Raw genomic sequence first — 23,365 nt, 5'->3', positions numbered from 1 at the left:
TGTAACCAGTTAATATGAAAAGATTATTTATAAGTACAGTATTCTGAAAGTAGATTATGCTTTGTGCATGGAACAGTTAAGACTTACACTTTCAACATAAGTGGCAATAAGGATCCAGAAAATCCTTAATTTTCTAATAACTGCTCTAATAGTAAAAATAAAAGTATTTCCATTTTAACAATGGTCATCTAAATAGAAATTGTAGGTAACAAACTAGCAGAATTAAAATGAAAAATCCACAGTTAATTACCTTTGATTTTTCTTTATGCTCACAACCCATGAAATAGTATCTTCTTGGTGCAATAGATTTAACCTATAGACAAACCTGAACTGTTTCCGCCATCAAGTAATAGTGCAAAACCGAAGCCTAAAGATGAGCCATTCCTGGGAGGTGTCACTACTAAGGAAATTACAAGGTAGCCAACAAAATAAAATAGTGCTTGAGTTTTAAAGGTAGAGTTTCTTATAGATGAAGCAAGCTATCAAAAACCGTTCATAAGCTAGTAAGATACAGTATTGAATCTTTTGGAAAGGAAAAAAAAGCTAATTCCTTGGCTACTTGCAACAGTATTCAACATGAACAAGTAGATCTCGATGTTCTGTGGCTGGATATTGGATACTGCATTTGGGACATTCCACCAGGCTTTCATTCAATGCTGCAGAAGGACTTTTCGGTGAGGCAACTTTTACTCTGTTTTCGGTCTCCTCTTGGAAAGCGACTAATGGTTCACTAGTGAAGGCAAACTCACGAAGCTGCTTCTGAAAATGTCAAAATAAATACCATTTGTCTATCAGCCTCCTGCTCAGCAAGGGTAACTACTCCATAAACACTAGCTGTTTTAGTACTGCAAACAGATTTCCTTTCATTTTTGCTCTTCATGTTAAGGTGGTAATATAAGGGATGTTTACAAATTACTCAAATTACCCAGGAAGTACTAGGGTGGGGTGTTTACAAAGTTACGGTTTTATTAAAATCCTTTCAACAAATGTAAAGATAGACTTGTATGCAAGGCTGAGTAAATACGCTAGCTCATTTTATTAAGTGGGGTGGATTTAGCAATAAAGAACTACAAGGAATTAAAAGCAACAAAGAATTTTGGATCAAGGCTGGAGAGATCGCACAGCATTGGGGCACTTGCCTTGCCTGTGGCCAACCCAGGAGGGACCCAGTTCGATTCCGGGCATCCTATGTGGTCCCCCAGCCTGCCACAGGTGATTTCTGAGTGCAGAGCCAGGAGTGACCTCTGAATGCCACTAAGTGTGGCCCAGAAACCAATCAATCAATCAATGAATCAGTAAATAAAGTTTATTTAAAATCAATCAATAAAGTTAATTCACATAACTAATATTGTCTAAGATCTGTGAAGCTTTCTTTTTTCCTGTTTTTCTTGAGGAACTTAGGTTAGTCATGTTTGAAAGTGAAGATTCTACTGTATACTATGAAAAGATAGCCAGTAGGAACACAAAGGAAAGTACAAGAAATGATGAATTCATTTGAATACTCTTTCATACTTTGATAAGTAGTCATGAAAAGAATTATACACTTCAATTTCATATAGTCAAAAAATTCATACTGTGCTGAAGAATAGAGCCAAAATATATTTTATATTTATTCATAAGGAAGTTACAAATGTGATTTCTTGTGGGAATGAGGTGTGTGTAGTGGGCAGTACTACCCAAAGAACAAAGCTTAAAGGGACTGAATTTGAGGCCTCTGTACATCAGTCATGTGCTCCATCCCTTTAAGGAATCTCCCAGTTATCACAAATAATTTTTTAGACAAGTGCTTTTCTTTCTTTTAGAGACAAGGAATTATAATCACAACAGCTCATCCTCTGCAAATATTCTGCAGTTCCAGGATGATATATAGAACGTAACTAATAGAACATACAACATAAATCTCAACAGATTCGGTCTAAAATCTTATTAGCAACAAAAAGAGAGAAGCCAAACATTAGGTTCTTAGAAAAATAATGTTATTTTAAAGTTTTGTTTTAAAACTTATACTTTCAGGGTAAATACACTTTAAACAGTAAAATGTGCATAAGTCCATTATTTCTAAATAATTTATTTACTAGAGATAATACCTGTTCCTCTCTTTTTAAATAGAAAAAAACCTAATTTCAGTTAAAGATGCTAGGAGGAAGGCTTCCTTTCCCATGGCCAGGCACTGTTTAGAGTCTCTAGAATCAAGCACTTAGGTAAGTTGTGGAGGATGATCTGAGGTCTGAGATCAGCATTGAGAGGTATATGCTCCTTTGTGTTAGAACTGATACTTAAAATGCAGTAGTTTCAGATAAGGCAGGGCTCTATCTATTGGTTTGAAAAATTAGTTGTTCTTTAAGTTACATTCTCTGGATTTGATACATACATAGAAAGATAGCAGGAAGAAAAAAAAAAAAGAAAAGAAATCTGAAAATGAGATCCAGACTCACCAAGGATTCTAGCTGTGTTATTTGGTTTCTTGCTTTCCGGAGCTCCTTTAGAATTACATGTAACTGATGCTGCATATTTTGACGGTCAATTTTTTCATTTTCAAAGTCTAAAGTACATGCCTGCATCTGGAAAATATACACAGGACAAGCCAAATACAGTCAAAGGAAAAAAGTATACATTTTTGTACCATCTTGGGAATTCATATTAGTAGTGAATGCTGAGATGATGAGGGAAGCTCTTCTAGAGAGCAACATTAATGCCTGAAGTAGGAACAATGAGTGAAGTAACTTAAGAAGTGCTAATAACCTACTATCTTTCCCCCCACTTGTTTTCTTTATGGAGGAAGGGAACCAGGAAAGAAGTGGTTATTCCTTACGTTAAGATATGCTAAAAATCTATATTCTGAGAAAATATGGAGTCTCTTTAAATTCTGCTTTAAGTTATTAAGGAGATCATGTTACTTCAGAGTAGGAACTATAGAGGTATTAGGGAAAGAATAAAATCTGTCAAGGTGAAAATCTACTTGTCAAGCAAACTGCCCTCTTACCCTCAGAGAATCTGTTTTGACCTAAAGACAATAAAAGAAATAAGGGGCTGGAGCGATAGCACAGCAGGTAGGACATTTGCTTTGCACACAGGCAACCTGGGTTTGATCCCTGGCATCCCATATGGTCCTCTCAACCTGCCAAGAGTAATTTTTGAGAGAAGAGCAGTAGGAACCCCTGAGCGCTGCTGGATGTGGCCCCAAAACAAAACAAACAATAAAAAGAAAATATATGGTTACGAGTTTCTTTTAATATTTGTAAAGTTAAAATAAAAATATTTTCATAATTTTTATTCATCTATTTATTTGGGGGCCTCCCAAATAGTGCTCAGTTCTGGGAGCCACTCCTAGTAACTGTTGCCAACCAGGCCAGACAGTCTGATGATGTTAAAGCCAAGTACTGCAGTGTTACTTGGGACCCACCGTGCTCACCAGGACTCACTTGGGCAATCCCAGTGATGCTGGAGACCTCCAGGGCCTGCACACTGATGTGCAGTGCTGGGGATTGAACTGGGATCCATCATAGGCAAGAAGGTATGCACCTCAACCCTTGTTCTATATCTCCCTGACCCTCTATACAATTTTTTCATAGACTATTGTAGACACTAGAAAAAAAAATTTCTAATGGGCTGAACGCCCAGTCTAATCCCAATGAGTACCTGTTGTTCCAACATAGCCACCCTTGTTTGTTCCTCTTGCTGCTTTAACAGAGACGTGTAAAGAAATTTGACCTGTAGGATGTAAATAAAGTCAATGTCACACAAACATCAGATCTTTGGTCACTTGTTCTGAGAGGTTCCCCATACCAGCCTCATGCCTCTTACTGGGAAAATAGGTGCCTGTCACCCTTGTTCCAAAAATGCATCATGTTAGCTGGGGGGCTGCTGTGTGCCCTAGCGCACACACTGAAAGTTGGTAAACAGCACTGAATCCTCACTTTACAGGAGGCTGACATCTTCTGACATTTCTCTATAGAACAGCAAGGTCATGTTTCCTGGGCTACATGTTGAAGCAAAATCCTCAACCATTTCTGCTTAATCTTTATAAATATTACTGTTCAAATCTGGAGGCAAATGTGAAGGTGGCAAAGACTAAGGCAAATATCAGTATTTTTAAAAATTACTGTTAAAGGGGTCAGAGTGATAGTACTGAAGATAGGAAGTTTGCCTTAAATACAGCTGACTTGGATTAGATATACCAAACATATACCTCAAGTTTCACCAGAAGTGATCCTTGAGTGGAGAGCAAGGAATAAGCCCTAAGCACCATTGGTATGACCCCAAAAACAAAACAAAACAAAAAAAAATCACTATTATTAATAGCAGCAATGACTAACATTTACCTAACCTTTTCATTTACAAAACATTTTTACATTCTATTCCTGAAGGTTCACAAAAGCCCAGTAAAGGAGGAAGAAGTTACTGTTATTAATGGGATTCATGAATAACCTGTGAGCCAGAGAAGTTAGGTGATTTACCAAAAGCTAGACACCTTGGACAAAACCTGGCATGGACTCCAAATAATGTCCTACATTATTTCTTACATGTTACTACATGTTACTACGTGTGAATTAATAAGAAAGAAATATCACAATCACGTCAAAGTATTGGCCTCAGTTCCCCTTGTTACTTCTCATCTTCTTTTACCTCTCAGATACTCACCTCCTTCCCACTCAGTCTTTGGATATGTGATTTCCTCTGTGCAAAGGGAAATTTCATACCTCACTTCACTAGGTTCTTTTCCTCAGATCTTTGCCCAAATATTACCTCAATGGTGAGGCTACTGTTTTAATTTTACTTGTTCATTTAAAGACATTTCTATGGCCAGTTTAAAGTCTAGACCAGGGGTCTCAAACTCACGGCCCTCAATACAACGTTTTGTGGCCCTGCCCTAGAGGAATCTTTTTTTTTTTTTGGTTGTTTGGGTCACACCCCCCAATGTTCAAGGCTTATTACTGACATTGCACTCAAGAATCACCCTGACTTAGCCTCCTGCGGACCCCAGGTAAATTGAGTTTGAGACCCCTGGTCTAGACTAAGTAAATATGAGTATAGTCTAGATTAAATAAATATGCCTTGTAAACAGGCAGAAATTTGATTCTTTTTTAAAATTATTATTCTTGGTGATTGGTTCCTGACAATTAGCAAATATGGTGAAAATTTGAATATAAATCATGGGAAACCTTCTTGGGTAATCTCACCTGAGATAATAACTCTTCAGATTTCTTTTTCTCTATTTCAAGTTTTTCCCTGACAATATCATTCTCTTCCTTGAGTTGTTTTATTGTCTCTGTTTTATGCCTTTCATCTTCCAAGTGTTGTATATCTGCCTTTCTTTGTGAACACAACAGCAGATTTAAATCTTGAACTTCTTTTTGGGTTTCTTCATATTTTCTTCTAAATTCACTAAGTTCAAAACTCAACTGAGTCACAGTTTGTCGTTCAACCTCAAGATCTTTTTTTGTATCTGCCAATAGATGACTGTAATATTTTTGCTTTTCTTCTTGAATATAACCTATGATAAATATAACAGGCCAAAATTTACTTTACAAAACCAGATAGTATTCTTGAAAGGATATACAGGTTTTTTTTTTATTTAACAAACTATATTTAATTTTTATATATACAATTATACAATTCTTTTCAGCCTTGTCACCATATTGCAGGTCTAATTTATGATTTTAGACAATGAAGATGATGATCATTCACAATTGAACTTGAAATATACTTTTTTTGTTTTTTGTTTTATTTTTTTTTTATTGTGACTGAAGTTCATTTACACAGAATTATTTATGATACATAGTGACAATGAATGAAGGGCATTCCCATCACCAATGTTATCCTCCCTCCACTCTTGTTCCCAGCATGTCTCCCACATCTCCCTCCTTTACCCCCCAGAATCCTACTGCAAATGGTCTCCACCTTACAGCTTGTTATAGGTTGGGTATCTATTCTGTTTGGTGTTCCAGTCTGGTCATTTTTTTATTTACACTACATGTTCATATGACTGGTCCTGGTATCATTCTTTTCCCCCCTCAATTTATGAGGCTGAATGATTCAAATTATGCTATTCTGTTGGAGGTAAAAAGGGTAAGGAAAAGGGGAAAAAATTGGTATCAACTACTTAAAAAAAAAAAATCACCGAATAATATCCACAAAAGTGAAAAAAAAAAAAAAAAAAAAGAAAAAAGTGGAAGAAAAAGGAGAAGGAAAATAATATCAAAAAACAAACAAAAATAAAACAAAACAATACCAGAAAAGGTGCTGCAGTGGCAGGGTTTGTGTTACCCCACCATTTTTTTTTTTTTTTTTTGTATAGGCACAGCAAGTATTGGGGAAGGAAGGAAATTCTTGTGGCCCAAGAAATTCAGGGTTTCTCCACTCTTGAAGCATATTGTCATGGGAACAACCACTGGCTCCATATCTTCTCATTGCCATATCCCAGGGTTGGTTTCTTGTTTGTTTGTTTGTTTGTTTTTGTGGTGTCAGGAACCTTTCTTCTCTGTTGTGGATGAGAAAATAAGGCCACATAGCAAGCAATCTTGGTACCTGCACAGGTCCTAGGACAGGGCCTAGGATAGTCTTTAACGTTCTAGAGGTACTGTTCCACCATTGTTGGTGTGTTCAGTTTTCTGTATCATGTACTCCATGATTTTTGCTCGTTTCCTAAGCTAAAGTCTAGGAAATTATGGTTCCAATGGTTCTGCTCAGTCTCTGTTGTCAGAATTGGGCCTCTGTACTAAGAAGTCTTGATTTTTGTAAAAGACCTGGGTAGAGTTTTCCTTAATGGTCTCAAGGTACGTTCTGTTCAGTCACAGTTGTCAAAGTCAGTTTTCTGTAGTTAGTACTCTTATTTTTCATAGTTCAAAGGACAACATATCTTCTGATTTCCACTTAGTGTTAGGTGATGTGATAGGACCTCCTGGTCTTAGGCCAAGTTTTCATTTCCTCGCTGTCCTTGTTGTCATATTAACACTGGCACAAGTATATCTCCCAACGCAGCTTAGTTCCTGGTGTTGTTGCATGGGTTTGTTTCAGTTCTACGTCTGGAATCTGGGATTTGAGAATGAACTAACACTGTCCAATCTCGTGGAGACTGAGTTGTATCCACATGACATATGTCCAAGGATGGGAGGCACCCTTGTATAAAAAGTGTGAGTTCTTATCCTAGAAGATAAGATCTTGTGTCTGAGTCCATGATTTCCCCTTATTTACTGTGCCTATACAAAAACATATGCTGTCCTTTTGTATTGCTGGTGCTATTCTAGGTAAGGATGACAGGCTACACGTACAGTATCTGTGGTGTGGTCTGAGCTTTTATCCCAGGCAAGACGTTTTCTTGTTTTGTTTTTTTTTTAAACAAGATCACAGAGCCAGAGTGATATTGCAGAGGTAGGGCATTTGCCTTGTAAGCTGCCAACCTGGGGCGAACCCAGGTTCAATCCCCAGCATCCCATAAAGTTCCCAAGCCTGCCAGGAGTGATTTCTGAGCATAGAGGCAGGAGTAACCCAGGAGAACCACTGAGTGTGGCCCAAAAACCCAAAAACCAATAAATAAATAAGCAAGATCACATTATTGTCTCATTTAACAAAATGAGCAATCAAGACATGGAATTGTTAACTGGCAGAGGAAAAAAATGAAGTTTGGTGAATATATAAATTTAAAAACCAATAATTCAAAAAAGTAAAAACAATAATTTAACTCATTTGGTAGGAGGAAAACTCACTAAATTTCAAAGAATATCAATGAACAAAATAGAGTGTAAATTTTTTGTTAAAAATCAAAACCAGGGCCCGGAGAGATAGCACAGCAGCGTTTGCCTTGCAAGCAGCCGATCCAGGACCAAAGGTGGTTGGTTCAAATCCCGGTGTCCCATATGGTCCCCCGTGCCTGCCAGGAGCTATTTCTGAGCAGACAGCCAGAAGTAACCCCTGAGCACCACCGGGTGTGGCCCAAAAACAAAACAAACAAACAAACAAAATCAAAACCAGAAATGTTAATTGGAGCTGCTTTGACAGAACATAGGGTAAGATAGAATGGTGGGACAGGGCCCTGTTATACTAGTGAAGTATTTTAATCAGAGCTTTTATAGCTCTGATAAAACATAAATACAACTTGTAAAACTTAACAACAAAAACACAAATAACCTCATCATAAAATGGAAAGATGAAATGACCAAATACTTCCTCAAAGAAGACAGAGATGGCCAGTAAGTATATGGAAGGAAAAAAAAAAGTTCTCTATTACTTATCACCAGGAAATGCAAATTAAACAAAAATGAGTATCAATTCAGATCAGTGAGACTGGCAAACAAACATAAAAACAAAAACAGCCAGCACTAGCGTGCATGTAAAGGAAAAGAAACACCGATTCACATTGGTGGACATGTCAACTAGTTCAATAACTTGGGAGAAAACACAGATATGCCTCAAAATAAGAGTTGTGCTTCCATATAACCCAACAATTATACTTTTTTGGCATCTATCTCAAGGGCCCAAAAACTACTCATAAAAGACATCTGTGCTCCCATATTCATTGTAGCAGTATTCACAATAACAATTTATTAATTTTGTAAATTCATATAATTCACTGAACATTGATAGTTTTTGCTCCAGAAACAATTCAAGAACAGATATGTATATCCAATGGGATATTACTCAGGTAAAAAAAAATAGACAAAAATCATGCAATGAGCTGCTATATAGATGGTACTAAAGAGTACCATGCTAAGTGAAGTCAGTCAGAAGGAGGACAAATATAGAATGATCTCTCCATATATGAAAACAAAGAAACACATTAAAAGAAACATATAACCAAAGGCAATAGAACCCGAGGACTACCTATAAACCTGAGCTTACCAAAGGTAGGGGACTGGAGTAGATGGGAGGGAACCTTGAGATAATGGTGGGGAGAAGCAGACACTCTGGTGGAGGGTGTGGCATTGTATGCTTAAAATCCTATCATCAACAGTATTGGAAATCATAGTGCTTCAAATAAATTTTAAAAATTAAATTAAAAAAACATGAATATAGAGAAAAATAAGTATTACCAAAGAAAATGTTAGATTTAACTCTGAACTAAAATCCTATTTATGAAGGTATGATAGTGGTAACTTTGTCCCCGTTAGGGCTAGATGATCCATTATTAGCTTCATTATCAACATGAAATAAGCCTGGCAAGCCCTCTTTGACTTCTATAGAATTCTTTAGAGAATTCAAAGCCCTCAGAATTGTTGTCGGTGTTTTGAGTCCTTGGAATGGGGCAGGAGGGGTGTGAGAGTTTTCTTCCTTTCTAGCTTGTGAGCTAGAACTGCTGAACATAATTGTTCATGTGAAAAATGGGACTAATGACCTTTTCTGCCTCCACCTCAGCTCCTAGGGTTCTTGTTAATTTGTGAGTTTCAGTTTAAATGAATGTCTGGGACATAGCAAAGCAGCTGATAAATCTAAGTGTCAGTCATACACTTTCTCAAAACTCTATGGTAAGATTCAAATGACCACAGGTCTTCTTCAATAAAATGTATGCTTTCTCCTAGGATCAATATGAATAAAATACTAGAGGGAAACCAAAAATAACCAGTGACAATACTATTTCTGGAAGAAATAATACTGAAAAAGTTTGAAGAGAAGGAATGGAGCGATGGCCCCTTAGTGAAAAATATTCAGTATGTTCAGAGATATCTGTACTATGCCTCAGGCCCACTTTTATAAACAACAGCAACAAAAGAACAAAAAGAAAAGAAATAAGAAAGGCAATATAAAGAAAAGACTTACTAAAATAGTATCACTTACTTAGGGTTAGAAGATTTGCGTATTTTACTTTCTCACACACATTCTATAAAAAAAATTCTAAATTTGATATATCTTTCCTAGTAGAATATATCAGGAAGGCCTATGCCCAAAGAACATTTTTTATACCAGTACCTTCTGATTCTATCTGTTTTGCCTGTTGTGGGAGTGAATGAGCAGCTGCTTCAAATTTCTGTTCCAGCTCGAAGATTTTTGCTAAAAGCCCTTTTACATAGGCCTCACGCTGCTGATCATATACTAGCCACTGCTGGTTCTTCTCCAGAGCCTCGATGTGAAAATGAAAGAAAAACAGTAAAAAAAATGAAAAACCAAAGTCTTAAAATAAATCAGAGAATCAAGTGATGTTCTTTTTTAGCACATAAAAACTCTGTGGTGTGGAAGAATGTGGTGCATACCTGGCCAGGAGCTATTAATTCCTGGCTCCATGGTGAGGCTGGGGGACCATATGTGGTGCAAGGGATTCAAATGGGTTAGTGGGATGTAAAGCAAGCACCTTAACTCCTGTATTATCTCTTCAGCCCTAGCACACAAAGATCTCTTTTGACTCATATAAAATGGTTACTTCTTGTATTGGTTACCAATACTAACTTTTTTCTCTCATCTGTCCCTCAAGATAGTATAAATTAGATAGAACTATTACTATAAATAGATAGAAACTAGGTATATTGGGATAGCCTTAAAGGTCACCTAATAAGGATTTTAAAAATCTCATAAAATCATACCTATGGGGCCAGAGAGATAGTACAAGGCTTAGAGTACATGCTTCTCATTCACTGGATCCAATTCCATCTCCATCACCACATCCCCTGGCTACCTACCCCTGCCAGTACTGTCAGGTATAGTCCTAGCAGCCCCCAAGCACCACGAAGGTAGCCTGGTAATGCCTGGCACCATATGCTCCAAACAGTACCTCATCCTTCAATTCTCACAATTACCAGCTAGTCCAGCTTGCTAAAAATAACTGGAAATAGTTCCAGGCCCCCTGAACACTATTTAAGAGTCTCCCCAAATATATCTATATTTTCTGTGGATCATATCACCTGATTTGCAATAAGACAACAGCAAATATTCATACAAGGAGCTACGTTAACAATGGATTAGCAATGATAAAAAAAAAAGGTGGAATATATGGACAAAAAAGGTGGAATATATGGACAAAAAATGTAGTTACATGAAGTTATTTGTTTTCACTGTCAAACTCACTGTTCTTAGCCACCTGATTCTTAGAAATTTCATCAAAGAGGCTGGAGCGATAGCACAGCAGTAGGTAGGGGTTTGCCTTGCACGTGGTGGATCCAGGACGGATCTTGGTTCAATCCCTATCCCCAGCATCCCATACTGTCCCCCTAGCCAGGAGTGATTTCTGAGAGCAAAACTATGAGTAACCCCTAAGCGTCACCAGGTATGCCCCCTCCCCCACACACACCAAAAAAGAAATGTCATCAAAGACAAAGTTGGCAGCCCAGCATCACCACCAACTACATATTACACACACACACACACACACACACACACACACACACACACACACACACACACACACACACACACAAACCCTCCAACTCATCTTCTATTCCTATTTTATAGGCTTCAGGCAAAACATTTTGCTATTGAAAGAAGGCTAAATTCAAGCAAAGATGACGCTTCATCTGCTGGTGCCAAGAGGGAAAATAACTATATACAGCACAGCATGCATTAAGATTATGTCCCCTGCATTCTAGGTGCTTGGTACTACACCCTTCTTGTATTTTGCTTCCTAAGAGCTAAGTAACTGAGTAAGTCACAGTGACAGAGTCTGCATATCTAAATCTGTCACATATGTAAAATGTTATGATGAAAGGTCTGGGGGGAGGCAGTGGTGTCACACGCCTTCAAGATGGTTGAGTTCCTGTGCGCTGACTTCCTGTTATATATGCTCAAGCTTTTCTACTCCCACACCCACTTGAGCAATGATTAACGGTTGGAGCTGAGTACACCTGATTGACATCAGATTAAGAGAAAATAGAGGGGCCAGAGTGATAGCACAGTGGTAGGGCATTTGCCTTGCATGAGGCCAACACAGGATGGACCTGGGTTCGATTCCTGGCATCCCATATGAGCCCCTGAGCCTGCCAGGTGGGATTTCTGAGCGCAAAGCTGCCAGGTGCAACCCAAAAACTAAATACAAAATAAATAAATAAATAAATAAGAAAGAAAAAATAGAAATAATATATGTCTACTTATTTTTATATAACAACAAAAATCCTCAATTGGAGATGACTTCCCAACTAATAGGAAGGAAAGTAGGCCATCACCAAGATTTAGGTTAATTAATCAATAACAGTTAACCACTCTAAATTTCTAAATTTAAAAAAAAATAGCCATTCTTAAATTCAACTCAAACTTCTGTCTTCTAATATGTTTGTCTTAATTACTTACCATCTACAAAAAAGATTCCTCACAAGTTATTCATTAAAAGAAAAATCAAGCATCTTTTAAAAATTTGTTAGTCACTAAGTAATTATAAGAAAAAGTGACCAAACCCCTCTACAATAGGATTAGGATAGTTATTTCTATAATCTGACAAGTTCTAATCACTCATTATTTTCGATGGTTAAAACATCAACTAGGGCTTCTAATTTCTTATTCTTCAGGACCGCCAGTATGAGATGGTACAAACACAGAATTCTTCACACATTCTCACATTCTCTCTCCTTCCCTCCCACCCACCCTCCTCCCTCTCTTATACACTCACACAGACATGCACATTTATACGTACTCTATGATAACTCTGCTGAAGTAAAACACATATACTAGAATACATTTTTACAAGTATCCAGGGAGATGGCTCAAAGGGCTGAAGCCCCTAAGTTCCCAGGCCTGGAACCACAAGTCACCAAAGCACTACTGGGATAGCCATGGAGACCACACACCAGGTTTGGCATTGGCGATCCCTGAGCACTATGTGGTGGCTGTGGCTGTGGTGGCACTTGACACTACCAGGCATGAACTACATCACCTTCAGACCTGAGCACTAACCCATTCAGATTAGTCGGCAGTAAGCCGCTCGAAATGGACGTAGGCTCCTGAGCACTGGTTTGGAGGCTCTTGAAAAGTAACATAAAAGTGATTTTAAAACAGAGGATATGGGCCCGGAGAGATAGCACAGCGGCGTTTGCCTTGCAAGCAGCCGATCCAGGACCAAAGGTGGTTGGTTCGAATCCCGGTGTCCCATATGGTCCCCCGTGCCTGCCAGGAGCTATTTCTGAGCAGACAGCCAGGAGGAACCCCTGAGCACCGCCGGGTGTGGCCCAAAAAAACAAAAACAAACAAACAAAAAAAAAAAAAAAAAAAAAAAACAGAGGATATAATAAGATGTTAAAAATACTGTTATATAACAAATTTTAAATCATCCATATTTAAAATAATTTTGGGGGGGGGGTCACACCTAGCAGCGCTCAGGGGTTACTCCTGGCTCTATGCTCAGAAATCGCTCCAGGCAGGCTCAGGGGACCATATGGGATGCCAATTCGAACCACCAACTTTCTGCATGCAAGGCAAATGCCTTAACTCCATGCTATCTCTTCGGCCCCACATGTTTAAAATATTTTAATGTAAATAATTTAAATGAATGTCGGATGGCATGAAAATTTTTATACTTCTCATAAACTTGTTCTTTAAGTATGAGAAACAAAACTATGCCACTTTGAGGTTTGAGAGGTAATATTTTAAAAGTCCACAAGATGGTGATGTTACTTCAATAAATCACTAAGTAAATCACAGTAAATCACTAAGCCTTTTATTACTCTCTATTTCTCACTAAATTAAAAAAATGTTTTACCCCATCTATAAACCCACATGTATATTTTTTCTGAACCATTTAAAGTGGGTTGCATCTATTCATAGACCTTTATACCTATGAATTTTATACCTATATTTATTTATACCTATATTTTATACTTTTATGCCTATATGAATTTTAGGATGTGAGTATCAGAATGAAAATATTCTCATTACTATGGTATGAATAAACTTTGATAAATATAAACATAGACCCATACTTCTAATGTAATCTGCCATTCATATTTCAATTTGGTCATTTAACCTGCATATTTAATTCCTCCAGTGTATATATAAAACCATTTTAATATATAATAATTTTTGTCCTAGTGAGTATTTTAAGTGTCATTTTAGTGGATCCTATGCACCTCTGCACGTCACCTTCAGAAGTTATTCCTGAGCACTGCCAGGTGTGTGGCTCCCCCTTCAAAAAAAGAAAAGGTAAACATAGGCCTTAAAACTAACTTTGTTATAACAAATACTGATTTTTAAAACTGGTATACCTACCAGTTTAAGAGAATTTGGGGGGTTATGTGCACACTTGCTAGAAAAATTAAAACAGGAATCTTAAGGGCATACTTATAGAAGTTTGACATGCAATAATATTTCTAGAATCAAAATATCTACATATTTTGACATAATAAATAAAGCACAGGTATACTTTGTACATTTGATAATAAAACTGATAAAACATGATAGTCCTATGTCTCAATTTATTCAATTATGTCTGAAGCCCATCAATCTACCTAAGTTTTAAATAATATGGCTTTACTATATATCAAAAAAAAAAAAAACCCTCACATTAAATTGTACTAAGTATGCAAAGAATGCGTTTCTTTTTCAAATTTTAAAAAGTACTGGGGCCAGAGTGGTGGCGCAAGTGGTACGGCATTTGCCTTGCATGTGCTAGAGGATATTATTTTTTTTTAAGCACTTTCTAGTTTAAAGAGATGATATTTAGAAGAATTGGCCCTCTGGAATATCTAGAAATTTAAAGTTAGAAACATAGGAGGATATCAAAGAATATCAAAAGTGATTTCAAACAATTTAATTCTGTCTCAACAAATGTTTGCCAAGTCACAATATCAAAGCTGCTAAGCTTCACAAACTTAATAATTAAATATTTTGGGCCCAGAGAGGTAGCACAGCGGCGTTTGCCTTGCAAGCAGCCGATCCAGGACCAAAGGTGGTTGGTTCGAATCTCAGTGTCCCCCGTGCCTGCCAGGAGCTATTTCTGAGCAGACAGCCAGGAGTAACCCCTAAGCACCGCCGGGTGTGGCCCAAAAACAAAACAAAAAAAAATTAAATCTTTTTATCTATAACTTAATAAAAGAAGATCACTTACATCTTGTAGCTGTATTTCCATTTCTTGAATATTACTCATTGATGAGTTGAAGCAGCTTGTAGTCACAGTCTATAAATAAACCAGTACTAGTTAACATAATAAATTTAGTAATACTTGTCTTTATATTTAGTTCCATAAAAAGACATTATACTTCATAGAAACAACCCAACTTCAAGCTCTGGTTCATGTTGGTGAACTATCATTCAGGTGACAGCCACCAATGGAGAATTAAGATCTCTTAGATGATGGGGCTGGAGCGGCAGTGCAAGTGGTAGGGCATCTGCCTTGCACGAGCTAATCTAGGACCAACCGATTTGATCTACCAGCGTCCCATATGGTCCCCCAAGCCAGGGGCGATTTCTAAGCGCATAGCCAGGAGTAACCCCTGAATGTCACTGAATGTGGCCCAAAAACAAAAAACAAAAACAAAAAAAAAAAACAAACTCTTAGATGCTTTCTAAGCAGATCTGAAATCCTTATATTTTATATTAATTTAATATTAGTGAGGTTCTCTGGACCTCAGGAGCACCAGATAAATCTTCAGAATCAAAGAAGAGCCAGAGATTTTCACCAAAAGACAAAACAAAACTGGGTTATACAGATGAAGCCTGGGAAATATTAAATTTGTAATTTTTCATATATATTTGAAAAGCTACAGGTTCTCTACAATAGCTTGTATTAATAGTTGTGATGCTGGACCAGAGAGACAGCACAGCAGCAGTAGGAGGTTTGCCTTGCAGGTGGTCGATCCAGGACCAATGGGGGTTCGAATCCTGGCATCCCATATGGTCTCTAGTGCCTGTCAGGAGCAATTTCTGAGCAGAGAGCCAAGAGTAACCCCTGAGTGCTACAGGGTGTGCCCCCCAAAAAACAAGCAAATAAACAAAAACAAACAAAAAAAACAAAAATAGTTGCGATGCTGGGTTTTTTTTTTCCGAATTGTTGTATTTCTAAAAGAATATAAATCTGATAAGAAATGACTTACTGAGCACTGATGATAAACTATGCTAGACAGTTTACGTATATTATCACATTTACTTTCCAGTAATTTCATCAATGTGAAAAAGGTTTACAAGAGGGGTCTGATAAAGTCTCCAAGACTAGAAAAGTTAAGGATTTTGTTGATATATAACCAATAAGAGGCAGAACCAAGATCTGAAATCAATTCTTCCTATCTATAAATCCTTGTTCTTTCTTAAAATGAAAGTTATTAAAAAGGGGAGGAAAAATGTATAGGTATAAAAATAGCACTTGAGATGATTATGTATAACACATGAAAATGTACAAACAATGAAGCTCACCGTTTTTATGATAAACAAGAAAAATAAAACAATAAAGCTAACTAGAGTTTTCTTGGTTATCATGGCTATACATGGTCTCTGTTCTGAATATTCATCAGGGCAATATGGTGGAAGAAGTTGGGTCAATTACTTTTGCTTATGAAAAGGTTGCTGGATTATACATTTTTAAGAGTAGCCTGTGGATATACTAAACAAAACTGTTCACCATTTGGCCAGCATGTTTTAATAAACTCATTCTTCAAATAGAACTACAAATTGTGTCAAAAATAATAAAAAGTAATAATCTGGGTCTAATTTATTAGTACCTGTGATAAATGAAGTGTGCTGGCTTTGCTTTCAAGTTCACCAAGTTTTGCAGTTGTAGCAGACAATTGTTTTTTCAATACATCTGTCTCTTCAGACAAGGACTTTAGCAGTTGTTCTCTCCTTTCACCTTCCTTTGTTTTCTCTTCCAGCTGCTCCAGCAATGCAGTAGTACTATACCTGGTTTTAAGCTGGTCTCTGAGTCGCTGTATTTCTTTGTCCTTCTCTGCGAGATAAAAAGCATTCTTCTCCCGCTCTGCATCAAGTACTCGAATTTTCTAGACATAAACTAAGAAGAATCTCAGAATAAAGCCAGGTCAAACATGAAGATTAACAATATGATACAACCAGCACTTGTAAAGTGGTTTTTTTATATTGAATCAGCGTTAACTAAAGACAGCAGGACCAAAAAAACTTATGAAGCCAAGATCTAATGTTCAGAAAGGTCATCTAATACATAATTGCAGTGGTAAGTAGTGGAGGTGAAGATAACTAAAATGAATTGGACCCAGAAAAGAAAAACAAATTTCACTGGATTGATGAAAGATAAAAGAAAAGTTGTTTTCTACATAGTAATTGATAATAACCCCTCCAGTGTATCATTTCTATTAATCTTAAAACCAAAAAGTGAGGGGCCAGAGAGATAGCACAGCAATAAGGTGTTTGCCTTGCACACAACCAACACAGGACAAATAGCAGTTCAAATCCTGGCATCCTATGTGGTCCCCCAAGCTTGCCAGGGGTGATTTCTGAGCACAGAGCCAAAAATAACCCCTGAGCACCACCGAATGTGACCCAAAAAAAACAAAAACAAAACAAAACAAAACAAAACAAAAATGTGAGTTATAAAATGCTCCTCACTGATTAATTTGAAGCAATATTTATAAGGCTAGATAAAGCACATTCCCTACCTTGCTTTCTGCATTAGATTACTTGATTAAATTTTGGATGCTATCATCAAGTAGTATTCAACATTTGCAAGAATTTGAAAAAAAGATGAAAAGGAAAAATGAATATGAAAGATAAGATGATATACTTGTTACAACTATGGTAGGCAAAAGAGAGAAAGCACCAATAGAAAGACAAGAGAAAAATTCAAAAAATAACTTGACATGCTAATAAAACTAAAACCTCAGGGCCAGGAAGACAGTTCAAAGGAGAAGTTCATATTCTACATGGAATCCTGGGTTTGATTGTGGTCATCCTTTGGTCCACAAAGACTATTAGACCCAAGCACTAAGCTAGGAAGAATCCACAAGCAGCACCTCAGAAGCAAATAGATTTGTGAAGGGTGGGTAGAAAAAGAAATTGTTCAAATATAAATGGGAAAACTGAATTGTACAGTTGTGTAAAAGTAAGATTTTTGTTGTTTACAAAGATATGACAGTAGTATGAGATTTTGTTCTTTCTTTTTAAATTACAGGTTTTCTTAGAGCACAGCATCCAAATTAGTAGAAATAATAGTACTGTATAACCAATGTTTGCCACTGTGTATAAAATGAAATATTCATGTTCAGGAGGGTTATCATTTGTTTATATATATATATATGGCATACCCAGCAATGCTTAGTTAGGCTTACTCCTGGCTCTTTATTCAGGGATCATTCCTGGTAGTATTCAGAGGACCATTTGTGATGAAAGGATAGAATCAAAGTTAGCCATGTGCAAGATAAATGCTTTTCCCACTGCACTATCTTTCTGGTCTCAACAGAACAAAATTTTAAGTCCTCCCAGTTCTAATAAATTCATAAATTCCTAACTGTGTTATTAGTAATACTGTAACAAATTATAAAAATTATTAAATATATTGACATAATGAAAAATTCTAATATACATGGCTTTACTTTAAAAAAACAGAGTTTTTGGAAAGCAGTAGAAATACATAAAATAGAGTTAAGCCATCCAATTAAAATCTAAATTCTATCTGATAGTTTTAAGTAATTGTTTTATTTAGTGAACTACCATGAAAACTAAAAGTATTGAGTTCCAAGAAACTGAGGCAGAGAGACCAGCAGTGGGGTCCTCTTTAACTCAGAAAAGCCCTTTACACCCTAGGTCAGTACACCCTGAGAAGACTGCAGGCACTTCACTTCACTCTGCAGCCCAGCATTTCTTCTAGTCAAGAAGCCCTAGTGCAACATATAAAAACCGTCACTGCACTGTCAAAGTCACTAGGAAAAAAATAATGCAGAACCCACGAAGATGGTAGCTCTAAGAACTGACTTGTTCCAGCCAATTATACAGCATCTCTGATAGGATTTTAGCTTAGTAGATGTATATTAGAACTTTTCATGCTCCCCAAACAGAATACATATTCTTCTTCAATGCACATGGGACATCCTCTAAGATAAATCACATGCTAAGGGCTAGAGTAGTGGTGCAAGCTGTAAGGTATCTGCATTGCCCACACTAGCCTAGGACAGACCTGAGTTTGATCCCCCGGTGTCCTATATGGTCCCCCAAGCCAGGAGCGATTTCTGAGTGCGTAGCCAGGAGTAACTCCTAAACGTCATCAAGTGTGGCCCAAAAACCAAACCAACCAACCAAACAAACAAACAAAAAACCACATGCTGGGTCATAAAACATTCCTCCATAAAACTTCCTTTAACATGTAGAAATTAAGCAGCTCACTACTGAATGAGTGGGTAAAAGGGGGAATCAAAAAGATTCCTGGAAACAATTGAAAATTAGGGCACATACTATCAGAATTTATATGATACAGCAAGAGCAGAAGAGGAAATTTTATACCTTTGAAAGAATTCATCAAGAATGAAGAAATGGCCTTTCTAAATAACTTAATGGCATAGCTAAAGAAATTGGAAAATGACCAACAAAATTAGCTGAATGCAGGCAGGGTGTAGAAAATAACAAAAATTTAGAGTAGAAATTAATGAACAGGATAACCAAACAACAAACAAAAAACCAATGGAAAAAAAAAAGAGTTGATTCTTTGAAAAAATAGACAAGATTGATAAACTATTAGAAAGACTCAAAAGAGCAAGAAAATCTTAATAAATCATATCAGAAATAAAAGGGAGGACGCCACAACAGATACTAAAGAAATTCAAAGGGTAATCAGATATTAGTTTGAGAATCTTTATGCCACAAAATGAGATAACCTGGAAGAAATGAATAAATTCTTATACTACTATAACTTCCAAGTTTGAAACAAGATGATATAGACTACATTAACAGACTTATTGAGGAAACTGAAATGGTAATCAAAAGGCTTCCCAGAAACAGAAGTCCAGGCCCTTATAGATTCCCTAGCAAATTCTTTGAAGCCTTTAAAGAGGTCCAATTGCCAATACTTTTAAGGAACTTCTAGAAAAGTGAAGAATCAGAATCACTCCCAAATAGTTTTATGAAACTAGCATCATGCTGATACCAAAAGCAGACAAAGAAAACTCTTTATATTCTTGATGAACACAGATGCAAGATCTTTAACAAAACATTAGCAAATAGAATCCAACAATTTATCAAGAAGGTCATACACAATGACTAATAAAGATTCATCCCAAAGACACAAGGATGGTTTAACATATACAAGTCAATCATTATAATATACCGTATCAACAAAAGAAAATATAAAAATCATTATGACCATAGCAGTAGATGCAGAGAAAGCTTTTGCCATGGTCCAGCATACACCAGCTCATGATAAAAACTCTCAACAAGATGGGAATTGAAGGAACTTTCCTCAATATAGTCAAAGCCAATTACCACAGACCATCACAAGCATTATATTCAATGGGAAAAAAACTAAAAGCTTTTCCTCTAAGATCTGGCACAAAACAAGGTTGTCCCAATCTTGCCACTACTAAACAATACAGTTATGGAAGTGCTGGATATACTCAAGAAGCCAATCCAAGTATAAGCCGACTGCCCTAATTTTACCCTAAAAATTAGGGTCACTAGTTACTAGTTACTCGAGTATAAGCCAAGGTGGAAAATGCAGCAGCAACTGGTAAATTTCAAAAATAAAAATATATACCTGGGGTTGGAGTGGTGGCACAAGTGGTAGGGCTTTTGCCTTGCACACAGCTAACCTCGTACAGACTACAGTTCGATCCCCTAGCATCCCATATGGTTCCCCAAGCCAGGAGTAATCCCTGAGCGCATAGCCAGGAGTAATCCCTGAGCATCACCGTCATGTATATATGTATGTATATATATTCCCAAAAATTATAATAATTGAGGAATCAGTAGGTTAAATGTTTTTTAATATTTATTGCTAAAGAAAAACTGTAAACTAGCAGCAATAACTTTAAAACTTTAAATAAAGTGCAGAAAACTGTAGCTTAGCAGGGAATCAAGCTAAATCACAAAGGTTAAAATCCTTCCAAACTGGATTCCTCCTCCTCATCATCTGTATGTCCAAACAGAGTTTCAGCTGTATCTGATGTGAGGGTATCAGCATAGACATTGTCATCATCACCGAGTTCACAGATATCATCATCACTGCTGCCGGTCTCATACAAAGCGCAAAATAATGTGGGTTAAATAATTCAGTGGCATACAGTTCAGTTCAGCCACTGCGACTTGTGGACTGAGCTGAAGCACTGTCCCCTCCAGGAGACGGCAGAAGATGACTGGAGATAATGTGCATTTGATTCAGTGCACGCACACCGAATCAAATTAACCTGCATGACCCAAGTATTAGCTGAGTTGTTCAGGTTTTTCGGCACAAAATTTGTGGCTTATACTCGAGTATATACAGTATTTGCCAAAGCAAATAGGCAAGAAAAAGATATCAAGAGCATCCACATAGGAAAGGGAGAAGTCAAGCTCTCTGTAGATAACATGATACTAGATTTTGAAAATCCTTAGGACTGTACAAAAAAAGGTTCTAGAAACTATAGATCTAAATAGTAAAGTGGCAGGCTACAAAATTAATATGGAAAAATCTATGGATGTTTGATATCCAAATAATGAAAGAAAAGAGATATTACAAAAATCCCATTCATGGGCTGAATGGATGCGGCTGACCCAGGACGGACCTGGGTTTGATCCCTGGCATCCCATATGGTCCCCCAAGCCAGGAGCAATTTCTGAGCGCATAGCCAGGAGTAATCCCTGAGCATTACCGGGTGTGGCTCAAAAACCAAAAAAAAAAAAAAAAAAATCCCATTTACATGTGCCTCAGAAAATCAAGAGCAGCTTTGAATCAACTTAACTAAAGAGGTAAAAGATTGATAAAGTGAAAACTACAAAACTCTGCTTCAAAAAATAAGAGGACATGAGGAAATGGAAACACACCCCCTGCTTTATGGATAGAGATTAACATCATTAAAATGGCAATAATTCCCAAAGCAATATGTATAGATTTAATACAATCTCTAAAAGGATAGCCACTATATTATTCAAAGAAATAGATGAATCAGTCCTGAAGTTTATATGGAACAAATTTCCATGAAAGATGTAAGGAATATTAAAGCAATTCTCGGGAAAAGAAGATGGGAGACATCACTTTTCTCAACTTCAAACTGCACTATAAAACAATAGCCATTAAACAGCATGATAATACAATAAAGACAAATCATAAGATCAATGGACTAGACTTGAATATCCTGAAACTGACCCTCAGGTATATAATCAAATAATCAATGATAAATGGGCAAGAATCATGAAGTGGGACAAGGAAAGCATCTTCAACAAGCGGTATTGAGAAAACTGGTCGGCTATATGCAAAAAAGCAAACTCAGACTTCTCTTCATTTTGCACAGAAATCAAATCAAATGGATTAACGACCTTGATATTAGACCTGAAACAAAGGTATATAAGGGAAAATGTAGGCAAAACGCTCCATGACATTGATGCATGCTAGGAACAGTGACGGAGGAAGGTCATCACTGGTGGTGGAAATTGCCCTAATGCACTCTCACTATATACCTTAAATATTACTGTGAAAGACTTGTAATTCACATTGGAATCAATATAAATTAAAAAAAAAGAACTGGGTATTAAAGAGGTAAAGTGGTATGCGTAACATTTCTTCACTAACAATATTCAAGCCAGTGTATAAAAGAAAAGAGAGAAGAGAGAAAATGAGAGAGAACAAAAATGTCTGCCCAGTGGCAGGCATAGAGAGGATAGGGTGGAGGGTGGGAGAAAAATTCAGGACATTGGTGGCAGGAAATGAGCACTGCTGAGTAGATGTTGTACATTGTATGCCTGAAACTGAATCATAAACAACCTTGTAACCACAGTGTTTATATAAAGTAAATAAATAAATAAATAAATAAATAAAGTATTCAAATAATACTTTCTCATCACCAAAGTAAAGCTTACTATAATTTTAAAGATTTATAATGCCATTTACCTCCAAAAGTCTGTGTCTCTCTTTCTCCGTAAGTTTTCCTTTTCCACTTGTGATTTCATCCATTGATGTTTTCAAGGCTGCAATTTCTCCTCTAAATGTTTCTAGTACCGTTTCAGATCTGGAGTTACTAGGTTTTGATCCCCATTTACCTTTAATTAAATTTTTGGGACTTCTGGATGACATCTCTGAAACTATAAAAACTGAGAAAACAATTTACATTAGAGCAGGCATTTATATCAGACATCCAGTCTGAAAAGTTCTCATAACCAATCTGAAAAATAAGATACTTCCCATATAAATAAAAATGACAACCACACTAATGAAGCATGAAAGAAAGACTGGGAAGGTTGCTGAGTTGGTAACTGTTTTTTTTTTAAAAACTAAGACTTATGGAGGATATTCACACTTTAAAAATATATTAACTTCAGAAGTGAGTTAGAAATGGCTGGATGTGGGGGTTTCCAGGAAGAGTGCTGATTGCTCTAC

The 23,365-nt window shown here is 36.8% G+C and overlaps 1 protein-coding gene across 1 annotated transcript; it reads right to left on the bottom strand.

Annotated features, from left to right (window-relative positions):
- Positions 1-555: 555 nt before the first annotated feature.
- Positions 556-23,062, bottom strand: CEP55 (centrosomal protein 55). The gene is made up of 8 exons (XM_049764293.1): positions 22,880-23,062; positions 16,560-16,835; positions 14,954-15,022; positions 9,904-10,054; positions 5,181-5,494; positions 3,640-3,711; positions 2,436-2,561; positions 556-759 (listed from the first exon to the last, which is right to left on the bottom strand). The coding sequence occupies exons 1-8, from the start codon at positions 23,060-23,062 to the stop codon at positions 556-558; spliced, it is 1,395 nt and encodes a 464-aa protein (XP_049620250.1).
- Positions 23,063-23,365: the final 303 nt, after the last annotated feature.

Source organism: Suncus etruscus, chromosome 17 (assembly GCF_024139225.1).
Source record: "Suncus etruscus isolate mSunEtr1 chromosome 17, mSunEtr1.pri.cur, whole genome shotgun sequence".
NCBI classification, from domain to species: Eukaryota; Metazoa; Chordata; class Mammalia; order Eulipotyphla; family Soricidae; genus Suncus; species Suncus etruscus.
This window is presented reverse-complemented; position numbering and strand designations above follow the sequence as displayed.

Excerpts from the sequence above, each read along its gene's own strand:
- CEP55 (XM_049764293.1), bottom strand. The coding sequence starts at position 23,062 with ATGTCATCCAGAAGTCCCAAAAATTTAATTAAAGGTAAATGGGGATCA. Across the intron at positions 10,055-14,953 it reads TGGAAATACAGCTACAAGAT|GCTCTGGAGAAGAACCAGCA; the intron begins GTAAGTGATCTT and ends TTTCACATCGAG. Across the intron at positions 760-2,435 it reads TAACACAGCTAGAATCCTTG|AAGCAGCTTCGTGAGTTTGC; the intron begins GTGAGTCTGGAT and ends TGACATTTTCAG.